Source organism: Fimicolochytrium jonesii (assembly GCF_025526975.1).
Source record: "Fimicolochytrium jonesii strain JEL569 chromosome Unknown EV422scaffold_12, whole genome shotgun sequence".
In the NCBI taxonomy this organism is placed as follows: domain Eukaryota; kingdom Fungi; phylum Chytridiomycota; class Chytridiomycetes; order Spizellomycetales; family Powellomycetaceae; genus Fimicolochytrium; species Fimicolochytrium jonesii.
Genome location: NW_026515679.1, coordinates 430,965 through 442,657, shown reverse-complemented (window position 1 = coordinate 442,657; position 11,693 = coordinate 430,965). Strand labels below are relative to the sequence as shown.

Sequence of the window (11,693 nt, the reverse complement as noted above, 5' to 3'; positions counted from 1 at the left end):
GCATCTCCTGCACACCACGGAAGACCTCTTCTGAACACCTACTCACTCAGGAGGCGAGCAACTTCATTTGCGAGGGTTGCCCTTCTTCGTCCGGGTCTTAGATCTACCGACTTGAACCGACAAGCCACACCTTGGAATTCGTCTCCACTCTCAAAGAACACATATTCGACTTCGACGTCGGACAAACATAAACCGAAAATGACCGTCGATACGAAGGGTAAAGAGGAGAAGGTTGTGGGAACTGATGGGCCCGTTACTGCGAACGGAGCGTCCGCCAATGGCCCGAAGAACGATGCGAAGGCGGAGGCGAAGAAGGCAGCGAAGGCAGCGAAGGCCGCCAAACTAGAAGCGAAATTGGCTGCCCAGGCTGCTGCTCAAGCCGCCGCCGCTGCGAGCGACGCTACTGGAAAAAAGAAGAAGGCGACGAAAGTGAAAGCGGAGCCCGTTCCCGAACCCGAGTTTGTGGACAACACACCCGAAGGCGAGAAGAAGGTGTTGCAGGGCGACATTCCCACCGCGTATAACCCGATCGCTGTCGAAGCAGCATGGTACGCATGGTGGGAAAAGTCTGGATTCTTCAAACCCCAGCTTGTCGACGGGGCACCAGCCCCCGAGGGCACATTCACTATCCCAATCCCGCCACCGAACGTCACAGGCGCACTTCATTTGGGACATGCCCTGACCAACTCGATCCAGGATGCCCTTACCCGATGGCACCGAATGCAGGGTAAGACCACCCTGTTCGTACCGGGGTGCGATCACGCCGGTATCTCCACGCAGGTTGTGGTTGAGAAGCGGTTGGTCAAGGAGAGGGGAATCACCCGGCATGATTTGGGACGGGAGAAGTTCTTGGAGGAGGTTTTCAAGTGGAAGGAGGCATACGGCACCCGTATCTACAGCCAATTGAGGAAAGTTGGAAGTTCGATGGACTGGGACCGTGTCAGGTTCACTATGGACCCTAATATGGTAAAGGCTGTCAACGAGGCGTTCGTCCGGTTACATGAGGATGGTGTCATCTACCGTGACAACCGTCTTGTCAACTGGGACACGAAGCTAAAGACTGCGCTTTCGAACCTGGAAGTAGACCAGAAAGAGTTGCCTGGCCGGACGCTGATGACTGTTCCGGATCACGACCCAAAGAAGAAATACGAGTTTGGTGTCATCATCTCGTTCGCGTACCCGATCGAGAACTCGACCGAGCAGATCGTTGTCGCCACCACCCGTTTGGAAACGATGCTGGGAGACACAGCGATTGCCGTCCACCCCACCGACGAGCGCTACAAACACCTCCACGGAAAGTACGTAATCCACCCATTCCAAAACCGCCGCATCCCCATCGTCGCCGATGAATACGTTGACCCCGCATTCGGAACCGGTGCCGTCAAAATCACACCCGCCCACGACCCCAACGATTACACTGTCGGAAAGCGTCAGAAGCTCGAGTTCATCAACATCTTCACGGATGAGGGGCAGATCAACGAGGCGGGAGCGCCGTTCACCGGGCTCAAACGCTTCGACGCTAGGGTTGCGGTCTTGGAGGAGCTGAAGAAGAAAGGATTGTACATCGAGACGAAAGACAACAAGATGGTTCTGCCCATCTCCGAGCGTACGGGCAACATCGTTGAGCCGATGCTGAAACCGCAATGGTGGGTTAACTGCAAGGATATGGCGGGAGAGGCTATGAAGGTCGTGAGGACTGGAGAGCTGCAGATTCTTCCGCAAACGTCCGAGAAGGAGTGGTTCAGATGGTTGGAGAACATTGAGGACTGGTGTATCTCGCGACAACTGTGGTGGGGCCACCGTATCCCTGCATACTTCATCAAGATTCAGAACCAAGAGAACGACCGTATCGATGGGAAGTACTGGGTGTCTGGCCGCAACGAGAAAGAGGCCCGGCAGAAGGCTCTGGAGAAGTTCCCCGATGTCAAACCTGCCGATATTGTCTTGGAGCAAGACGAGGATGTCCTCGACACATGGTTCTCGTCGGGGCTTTGGCCATTTTCTATTATGGGCTGGCCGGAGAAAACACAAGATCTCAAGCTCTTTTACCCCCACAACCTGCTCGAAACTGGAAAGGATATACTGTTCTTCTGGGTTGCTAGGATGGTGATGTTGGGAATAAAGCTGACGGGCACCGTTCCGTTCAAGCAGGTTAGGACCTTTCGCGATATGTTTTTGACTTGGAGGAATCACAGCTGACACCGTTATGCTTGCAGGTCTTCTGCCATTCCATGGTCCGTGACGCACACGGTCGCAAGATGAGTAAGAGTTTAGGCAACGTCATCGACCCCATCGACGTCATCTATGGCATCTCCCTAGAAGAGCTCCACAAACGGCTCGAGGACGGAAACCTCGACCCCCGCGAAGTCGAAAAAGCCAAAGATGGCCAGTCCCGCGATTTCCCAGCCGGTATCCCCCAATGCGGAACCGACGCGATGCGGTTCGCCCTCCTCGCCTACACGTCCGGAGCATCGGACATTAACCTCGACATTAGCCGTGTTGAGGGATACCGCAAGTGGTGCAACAAGCTCTGGAACGCCACCCGGTTTGCCTTGATGAAGCTGGGTGCTGACTACAAGCCCCGCAAGGACGTTGCTCTCACGGGCAAGGAGTCTTTGGCGGACAGGTGGATCCTCGCAAAGCTCAACCAGTGCATCCGCAAGACCAACGAGAACCTTGCCCAGTACAACTTCATGCAAGCGACCAACGCGCTGTACCAGTTCTGGCTCTACGAGCTCTGCGACGTCTACCTGGAAACTACGAAACCCATCATCGACGGCGCCGACGCTGCCGCCAGCGACTCTGCGAAGGATGTGCTTTACATCTGTCTTGAGGCTGGTCTCAAGCTGCTTCACCCGTTCATGCCATTTGTCACTGAGGAGCTGTACCAGCGTTTGCCGAGACGGCCGGATGACAAGGTGCCGAGTATCATGATTACGCGATACCCTGAGGCTCTGGCTGAGTGGGACAATGCGAAGAGCGAGGCGGACTGGGATCTTGTGAATCATGTTGTGCATGCTGCTCGTAGTTTGTTGACGGACTATATCATCAAGGATGCTACTGGTATGTACAGCTGAGACTGGGCGGAAAGGTGTACAAGTGAATGGTTCTCACACGTGCTTTTCTTCCACAGTTTTGTTGACCGCATCGACATACGAGACACGCCAACTGTTAGAGTCACAAATCCCCATCGTCAAGTCCATGCTGAAGGGCTGTGGCGCGTTCAAGGTCCTGGGAGCCAACGAGACTGTGCCCGCCGGATGCGCCATCAATAACGTTTCCGAAGAAGTCAACGTCTACCTCCTCGTCAAGGTACGTTCCAGTCTTACTCCCCTCATCTTCCATATCTTCCAATAGCTGACCATCTTTCCCTTACATCAACAGGGCTTCGTGGACTTTGACGCGGAATTGCTCAAAATCGCCTCAAAAGTCGACAAAGTCCGAGACAACCTCGCCTCATGGATCAAAAAGACGACAGTGGATGGGTACGAGGAGCGCGTCAGGCAGGAGATCAAGGACTCGAATGATGCAAAGATTAAAGGGCTGCAGGCGGAGATTGCTGCGTTGGAGAAGGCGGCGGATGAGTTTAGGAGGTTAAGGGATGCTTGAGATGCTAGACCCGCTTTGGCCATATGTTGAGCGCGTCCATACTTTCTCCCTTCTCACTTCCGTTGTGTTGTCTCGCACTCTTTCTGTTAAACACTTTCTGAGCCTTTACCCGACGCTTTGTTGGGGAACCGTCGTGTGCATATATACATATTTTTCATAGAAAAACTCGTTAGAGTCTGGACATTTTCATTTGTCTGCAAGCAAGTCTTTACCAGATATTATTGACAAGATACGATGAGCATGGCTCAAGAGAAAAAGCATTATATACACGAAGAAATGGAAGTGAAAATCGGTGTGGAAACGAGGCCTCTCGTTCTGAACGAAAACGGAAACCCATTATGAAACTCCTGACATGAGAAGCACCAAAAAACTGAAAAATGAGGTCGTGCTAGTACTACGATCTGACTAAAACCCCAAAGGGAATGATCAGAAGAATGTCTCCTTCCAGAACTCTGCATTCGCTGTGTCAGGGCCCTTGATGTTCGAGCCTCCCTTTGCCATCGCAAACCTGGTGCCTTCCGTCGCAGCCATCCCAGGACCGATCACCGCAGCTGGCGCCTGGTCAACGACACCAGAGAAGCTATGCGACCGCACCTTCACATCCCCGCTCGCGCCAAGCTCGCTCCCCAGACCTACACACTGCCTACTTCCCGAGCCCAGTTCCTCCTCCTCCCTGATATCTTTCCCAGGACGAGGATTGTCTACGGTGTCTCTCCTGCCGCTACCAGGTATCCGCCCACCCCAGGCGCCCGCCGTCCCCGTGCCGCCGCCACCGCCACCGACAGGTGCGCTTTTCGCCAAGAGGGCAAGCGAGGCCAGTGGAGACGATGAGAGGAAGGAAGAGGAAGGTGGTGGCGTCGGTAAAGGCTGTCCAGACGGTACAGATCCGGAGAGTGAAGGAGGTGAGTCTGGCAGGTAGGAGTGGTTTGAGGATAACGAGGATGAGATGGACATTGACCGTGGCGGCGTCGTTGAGTGGGTCCCGAATGAGAATGGGGAGCGGGCGTTTGGTATCGGTAAGGGTTTGATGGTGGCTTTTGAGTCGGCTGGTTGTGAGGTTGAGCTTGCGTCGCTCTGAGAGGTTTGCTGTTGGCTGGAAAAACTCTGGCGTCTATGGTATACTGCAACCATTGCTGCACCGGCCGCCACTCCGGCTGAGGATAAGATGAGAGGGGTGGGCATTGCTGTTTTGCAGTTGAACGTATGTCGTCCCTCAGGAAGTGGCGAGAGGTTACTGCTACCAATCTACGTATCGTACTGCTTTCAAGATACAGAGTGTGTATGCGAGAGACGGGAAAATGGGGCTACTTCTGGACGTGGGGTTGCCTTTTCGGGGGGGGGCAAAAGGGACGGACAAGGTGAACGCGCTGATTGTGACTCAATTGATGAAGAGTGAAGCGGGTGGAATCCATTCGCGATGACGCTCCTCCCTCCCATCTCCTGTTCGGCTCCGTTATCTCCCGAGTCTGGAGTCGGTTTCTTACCATGTGCTCGCAGCTGTGGCGTAACTGTTCGGCGCAACTCTCTAGTGCTGCTCAAAAACAGTTTCCCCGCAGTATTGCAACATCATAATGCCGTGACATTGCCGTTCCTCGTCCTCCAGTCCTCCAGGCGACATCCCAGGAAAGGTAACCTTCGCTCGAAAGACTTCGACAGAGTGAGAATCTTAATAGGCTCTTCGTTCCAAGCGGCGATACCACAGTGCAGTAGAGTCGACTAACATGGAGTCATACCCGCTCGAATATGTCCTCCATCACATGCCGCTCATGGCCGTGCTGGGTCTACTGGAAGATCATCCAGCTTCCGACACTCAGACACCACAGGACCCAAGGACAGGCGGTAACCTGAAGAACTCGCTGCTATCGACCCTTATGGCGAGAAATAACACCAGCATCTGGGATGCTGCGGCAAAGAAGGATGCAGCCTTCTTCCATGTTACTGTTTTAGACAAGGTGAGGGTTGAGTACGAAGGCTTGTCGGGAATGAAGACATACGGAGACACCAATGGAGGCGAAATGGAGCGTGGGAATACGTTGGACTCGGTGTGTGGTATCTTGGGCCCTTCCATCGCGTCGAAAATCCCCCACGGTCGGGCATCATCTTGGACCGTAGGACGGCGGGCCGCCGGAACGCGAACGTTGCTCGAGGTTTGGCATAGTTGATGTGAGGTGTCAGATTGCCGGCTGATGGAGCCCTGGCGTCTATTGAGCGGACGAGTGGGAATCAGAGCGAAACCTGATAGAAACCCCTTTACTAATGGACCTTCCCCCAAAGACACATGTCTTCCCACCACGCAAGCCTGTCCGCCCGCCAGTTCCCCAGCAGCATTCTCCTTTATCACCCCTCACGCCCGACTCGCTGCTCTATCCAGAAGGGATAATGCACCCAAGTTGGGTGCAACGACATAAGGAGACTCGCCCATCCGTTGTTGTCGCGTTTTATGAGCTCTGGGAACGGCAGGGAGCGATCGACTCACAGGATCCGTTGGGAGCCCAGCAAGCACTGAGTCTCGAGAGGGAGAAGGATCTGTTGCTTTGTTCGGAGATCACGGAGAAGAAGTAGGTTTGGGCAGGATGCGGAGGGCGGTGTCCGTGGGAAGAGACGTTAAACCAGGAATGTTCAGACGGAACGCAGGAGAGAGAGGGATCCGCTTTGCCGTGACGATTATTCTCAACACCAGTGCACTTGGTGAGTAATACTTTCTTCTTATGTTGGATATGGCCACTCTTTTCGTGCCACAACCCTGACACTTCCATCAGATGACTCGCATGTGGAGGATCGTTTGTCCTTCATACGGCGGACATGCAGTCTAGACCAGCGCTCGTCTTTCTTCGTTCTACATGCCAGATCGGCAGATCCACAAGCTTTTGTCTCAACGTGAGTCAAGCTTTTCGCGTAGCCATCATATTGTCTTACAGGCATTTACTGAAGGGAGCAGTTTGCAAAAGGCTTTGACGGACCAGGCTGCGAGCTATTACCGAGATCACGACAAGAGAGTGCGGAAGAAAAAGGCAAAACTGCCTCCCATTTCGGCAAACCGGTCGAACTTTGCGTCTAGCAGCACTGGATCGCTGAGCCCGGTGGCTCAAGGGTCGCAGTCGAAACCGCTGCCACCTGCGGGATGGCACTTGCGATATGAGTTCAAGTTAGGGGTATTTGCCGAGTTCCGCCAAGATGTCGAGAATGCGTTGAAGTATGTAAACATGCATTGCAGGTCTCCATCATTGAGCGTACCATTGACGTATTATAACAGGCACTATGACACAACATACCAGCTACTGATAGAGCTTATGAATGCAAGTGTGGCATCAGGTGGGCTCGTGTTTGGGAACGAGTTCCTGCAACCTCATAGTGCACGCTGGACGGAAGCTAGGACGTTGCTCGACTGTCTGAGTCTGAAGGTGAAGGATCTTTCGGTGGCGCTAGATGAGACATGGGACTGACGTTGGCCAATGCCCGTCAGATGTGCAAGCTGCAGCTATATTCGAACAGACCTATCCCGGCTTGGAAGCAGATGGAGCGGCATATTGGAAATTGCAGAAGCTTTCCGGAGTTCATTGGCCCACCGACACTCGGTACACGGCCCATATCACCGAGCACTGCACGACTGAGGGCAATGGTGGCAGGTGGCTCACTGGAGTTTTGGACCTGGGCTGCCATTCAGTACGTATTTCCTTCCCATCTTAGGAAGCTAATGAGAAGCTCACTGCGATGCACAATTCAACAGATATCGAATCTTTGGAGAGCTTATTGAGCTTGCAACTGGCAAATCCGGACTTCGACTACCATTTCCCCCCTCTGGAGCACTCACAGTCAACGCCGCGGACTCTGCGCAAACCTACGCTCTCCTAAACTCACTGTCCGTCTCCGACAATACCCCAATACATTTCGGCCCAATGAGCGCGACAAATCCATCGATCCTTGTTCAACATGCTGGATACTACTACTTCATGGCCGCCGCCTGCGCAGAGGAGCGGTGGAATGCATTTGGGAAGTCGGAGGCGGCCACCCTGACTGCGCCGCCTCCACCTCCTTCGGCTGCTACTGCGCCGGTCCGCAGAATGTCACAGACTCGTACAGGCTCGTTTTCTGACTCGTTGACTTCACCGTTCTCTCCATCGCTTCAACCTCCCCCAAGCAACTTTTCAGACTCTTCGAATAGTCAACACGGCGTGGATCTTGCAACCCTTGTTATTGAATTGCTCACAAAGTCGTATGAGCAGTTCAAGAAGCACCGAGCAGGTCGAATGACACTGTTCCTTGCTTCCGAGATCGCTCGGGTGTATGAAATGAGCGGAAAGTACGACATGGCTCTAAAGTTCTTTGAGCGGATCGGCAAGACATACAGGAAGGACCAGTGGCCTAGCATTCTGAAGGACGTATTGAGGCGCACAGCACAGTGCGCCCGGACGCTGGGACGTTGGGAAATCGTTGCCGAGTGTCTTATCGAGCTTCTGAGCGACCGGATCTCTACACCGGGACCAGCCGGGGCATCGGAGCGAGAAGCGGTCCTTCAAGAGCTGTTCTCGGTCTTGCAGCAGGGAGAAACGCTTGGGAAGAGCAACAGGGTTGCAGTTGATATGGATCAGATTGAGTCGTTCCTTCGCTGCACTGTCCAGTTCCGGAAACACAGCACGTACGTGGGTGCACCGGCAGCGTTCCAGGTATCCCTGATTGCTGCGTCGTCGACATCGCCACCGGTCCCCGTCCGCTTTGCGCGCATTCGCGTCGCCTTCTCCGACCCACGCTTCGACCATGTGATCGTAGACTCCGGTGCCAGCGAACACCAGGCGACGGGATCCGTACTTTGGCAAGACTGTACGGACTGCCAGCTGACCGGTCTAGACAATGAGGAGGTGTGGACGAAGCAGGCGGCTCTGAATTTCCAGCCTGGAACGACCAAGGTCCTGGAGGGTGTGATTACGCCTGGCGAAGGGATGGATCTGAAGATCACGTCTGTTATCGTGACTTTGGAATCCGGGGATGGACAGCTGAATCTCGACTATAAGGTCGGCAGCCGGGCCGAGGATACGGTGACACGAAGGAGATGGTACACGGTGGACGCAAGCGTCGCCAATGGAGGCCGATGGATTATGCTAGACGGCTCGGGTGAGCAATCCGTTCTGCGGGTAACCAGGCGGCAACCAAACATTTCCGTGCAACTAAAGCACGCACCACCGGGTTTCATTGACGAGATATACCCCGTCATCGTGGAAATCGTCAACGACGAATCGGAGGACATTGAGGCCTACTTCGATGTAGAGTTCCGGAGCTCAGGCGCCGATGGGACGGATCCTACCAGCAACATCGCGCAGGATGTTCGTGACGAAAGCGAGCAAGGCGAAGCGCACCCGCTGGACGGACCAAATGCTCTCAACCTCATCTATCTGGGCATCATCCCGGCGTCCTCCCGCGTCTCACGGCACTTCAAGCTCCGTTGTTCCCACCAACCCGGCGAACGCGTCATGTACAATATCGTCAATTACCGCTCCCTCCCGTCGTTCAAGTCGCCGACAACGGCGGCGTTACCGGAGAAGCCCACACCAGCCTCCCACCCTGCGCTGTTCTTCCGGAAGAGCGAGCCGGTCAGGTTACCGTTCATTGCGCCGTTTACTGCGAAGTTTAGCCAGCAGCAAGAGTATGGCGCGCCGTTTGAGTCGGGTGAAGGCGGGTTGTTCTCGTTGACGCCTATGGATCAGGACGTGGCGTCTGTGCAAAGGCATATTGTTATGGCTAGTATATCAAGTGCTGGACCGTGGGAACTGGAAGTTGGGGAGTTGCGCTTTCCGTCGGTTGATGAGGAAGTGAGTGTGATCTTCGCCATTGCACAATTGGAGTCGTGCGCTGATGGTTCTTATTGTCGTTAGGTTGTCTCGGCTCATCCATCGCTACAGCGGCTAGATCTTCAACCTGTTGACACCTCCTCCGCTACCACGAAAGGCTCAGAAGGTATGTTGGAACATTACAGGTATTTCGTCGTTCAGCACCGGTCTCGAACAGTGCAATCTTAGTGTGGAAGCCTGGACATACGAGCGTCGTCTCGTACAGAGTAGTGATGACCATCGACCCCGTCCCGCCGGTCCAGCCAATACCTGGGGGCGAGTTCCTGATTCAATGGCGACGGTGAGCCAATGGTGCGTTTCTCAGTAGAAGGCTCTACTTCTGACCTGTTGCCACGCAGAAAATCGTCGGCGGATGGGGATAAGCCATGGGTAACGACATCTGTCAGCGCGCCAGAGCTCCGGATAGACCAAGATCCAATACGTATATGCATCGGTATGTCAAATAGCGAGCGCTCTTTCCTGGTCCGCCTATTTACACGAATACTTTCTAGATGTACCCCCGCTCATCCTGCACACCACGCCATTCACCGTGTCCTACGTAATCTACAACACCTCAATAAGCATCAGCCACGTCCTCCTCACCATGGACGTCGTCGAGGGCTTCGTCGTGAGCGGATACAAGCAGACGCAAATCCGGCTTCTACCGCTGAGTTCTATGGTCGTCACGTACAATTGCGTGGCACTAGTTTGCGGGAAGGTGTGTCTACCGAGATTGAAGGCCACGATCTTGGATGAGAGGCAGGATGATGCTGCGTCGAAAGCGGGCGCACCGCCGACGGGACAGTTCGTGAATAATCTGAGTGTGAGGGGTGGGGCGAATAGCGGGTCGTTGGCGGCGAATGATGATTTGTTCGTGTTTGTTCGGCCTAGTCATAGTGTATTGGTGGGGGGGGCTCTTGGGACGCATTTGTAAAGGCCCCCATAATAGAAAAATGCCACTCCCGGTGTAGCCCCACAATGATCTTGGCCATCAGACCGTGCTGAATATATATATAGACCCAATGCTCAACCGAACGCGGTCCTCTTCCGACCTCTCCGGCGTACTGGAAGGAGATGGTTTCAGAACCGTCTCGGCTTCGCTGAAACTCACGCTTCGTACCTTCTTCCAGCTTCTTCAAAACTGCCTGAGCACCTTTCCCATTCGTCCTATAAGCGTCTAGTATTGCTTGAAACTACGCGAAGTACGTGGAGGATGTAGGCGACATGGTTTAGACAAAGACCGATACAGCTGAAGGGAGACATCCATGCGTACCAAAGCCTCCGTATTCGGATGCGTGCTGCTCAAAGCCCTCTCCAGAACGTAAAGATCCACCGCTTTGTCCTCCACCATAGTCGATACCATGCTCAGGCCGAAATCAATGAGCACCTGCATATGGTCATCAGAGTCCACTCCACGATCTTCCTGATCTCACATGAATCGCGCAGTTCACCCACCAAGGAGCTCGTCCCAGCCCGTAGCATCATGTTCGACGTAGTCAAATCTCCGTGGATGATATCCAGCCCATGCATGATTGCGAGGCATTTACCAATCGCGCTGGCTAACTCGTTATCTGCATCCGTATAGCGTCAGAACTACCTGTTCCGTCCCTATCCTTCAAAGCAACCAAAGACTGACCAATCGAGCCATCTGACATTCGGCGCTCGGAAATGAAGTCCCTCACACTGATGCCATCGATGAACTCCATATATATCGTGCTTCTCTTGATGTCTAGCAGATACAGTATTGGTGTATCGATACCGGCGCGGCGCAGGCGCTGCAGCGAGCGGGCTTCCTAGAGACGCAATGGCTTTGGCGTGAGTCGCCGTTCCGCTGAGACGTGTTCTGATAGAACCGGCACGACCCCACCTGCACAACCCGCCTCGCCGTTAATTTCTCGTCTAACACCGGATGTCGGTAGGATTTCTTGAACCGCTCCTTTACTATGGCTGGTCGACCTGGGAGGAAGGGAATTTTGTATACCCGCTTTGGACTTTGGGAGTCAATGAACTGAATATAATCCTTTTGAGGACGAGAAGAAAGAGCTGAGATAGGACTCACAGCCTCCGCGCCTTGTTTCACCAATGTTGCTATGTTTTCGTCTGCCATTGTCCTGTGGTGGTGCCTGGGAAATTGCCTCTGACTATCGGCGTCGAAAGCAAGTGACGAGCCGTATCTGATAGCGTCTTGACCTTCGAGGGAGGACCTGCGGGTGCGTCTATATGGAAAATGAAATGTTATCTACCTCTATGGAACCGCCGTCT

The 11,693-nt window shown here is 54.0% G+C and overlaps 4 protein-coding genes across 4 annotated transcripts; 2 read left to right on the top strand and 2 right to left on the bottom strand.

Moving 5' to 3' along the window:
- Window positions 1-198: 198 nt before the first annotated feature.
- On the top strand, window positions 199-3,609 carry EV422DRAFT_496374 (tRNA synthetases class I-domain-containing protein; the record flags this gene model as incomplete). Its single annotated transcript, XM_053067870.1, has 4 exons — window positions 199-2,151; window positions 2,217-3,063; window positions 3,134-3,312; window positions 3,385-3,609. 4 exons carry the CDS (start codon window positions 199-201, stop codon window positions 3,607-3,609), a joined length of 3,204 nt encoding a protein of 1,067 aa, XP_052925460.1.
- Window positions 3,610-3,800: 191 nt separating this feature from the next.
- EV422DRAFT_530110 (uncharacterized protein) lies at window positions 3,801-4,958 on the bottom strand. Its single transcript, XM_053070373.1, has one exon. The coding sequence runs from the start codon at window positions 4,789-4,791 to the stop codon at window positions 4,036-4,038; it is 756 nt and encodes a 251-aa protein (XP_052925459.1). The 5' UTR covers window positions 4,792-4,958; the 3' UTR covers window positions 3,801-4,035.
- A 372-nt stretch (window positions 4,959-5,330) lies between these two features.
- EV422DRAFT_496442 (Gryzun, putative trafficking through golgi-domain-containing protein) lies at window positions 5,331-10,365 on the top strand (the record flags this gene model as incomplete). Its single annotated transcript, XM_053067875.1, has 11 exons — window positions 5,331-5,561; window positions 5,884-6,167; window positions 6,233-6,297; window positions 6,369-6,442; window positions 6,492-6,802; window positions 6,863-7,010; window positions 7,073-7,272; window positions 7,337-9,468; window positions 9,621-9,732; window positions 9,791-9,885; window positions 9,944-10,365. The coding sequence occupies 11 exons, from the start codon at window positions 5,331-5,333 to the stop codon at window positions 10,363-10,365; spliced, it is 4,074 nt and encodes a 1,357-aa protein (XP_052925458.1).
- On the bottom strand, window positions 10,321-11,538 carry EV422DRAFT_595939 (kinase-like domain-containing protein; the record flags this gene model as incomplete). Its single annotated transcript, XM_053073601.1, has 7 exons — window positions 10,321-10,495; window positions 10,552-10,624; window positions 10,705-10,818; window positions 10,887-11,002; window positions 11,068-11,224; window positions 11,299-11,415; window positions 11,491-11,538. 7 exons carry the CDS (start codon window positions 11,536-11,538, stop codon window positions 10,458-10,460), a joined length of 663 nt encoding a protein of 220 aa, XP_052925457.1. The 3' UTR covers window positions 10,321-10,457.
- Between the last annotated feature and the right edge of the window lie 155 nt (window positions 11,539-11,693).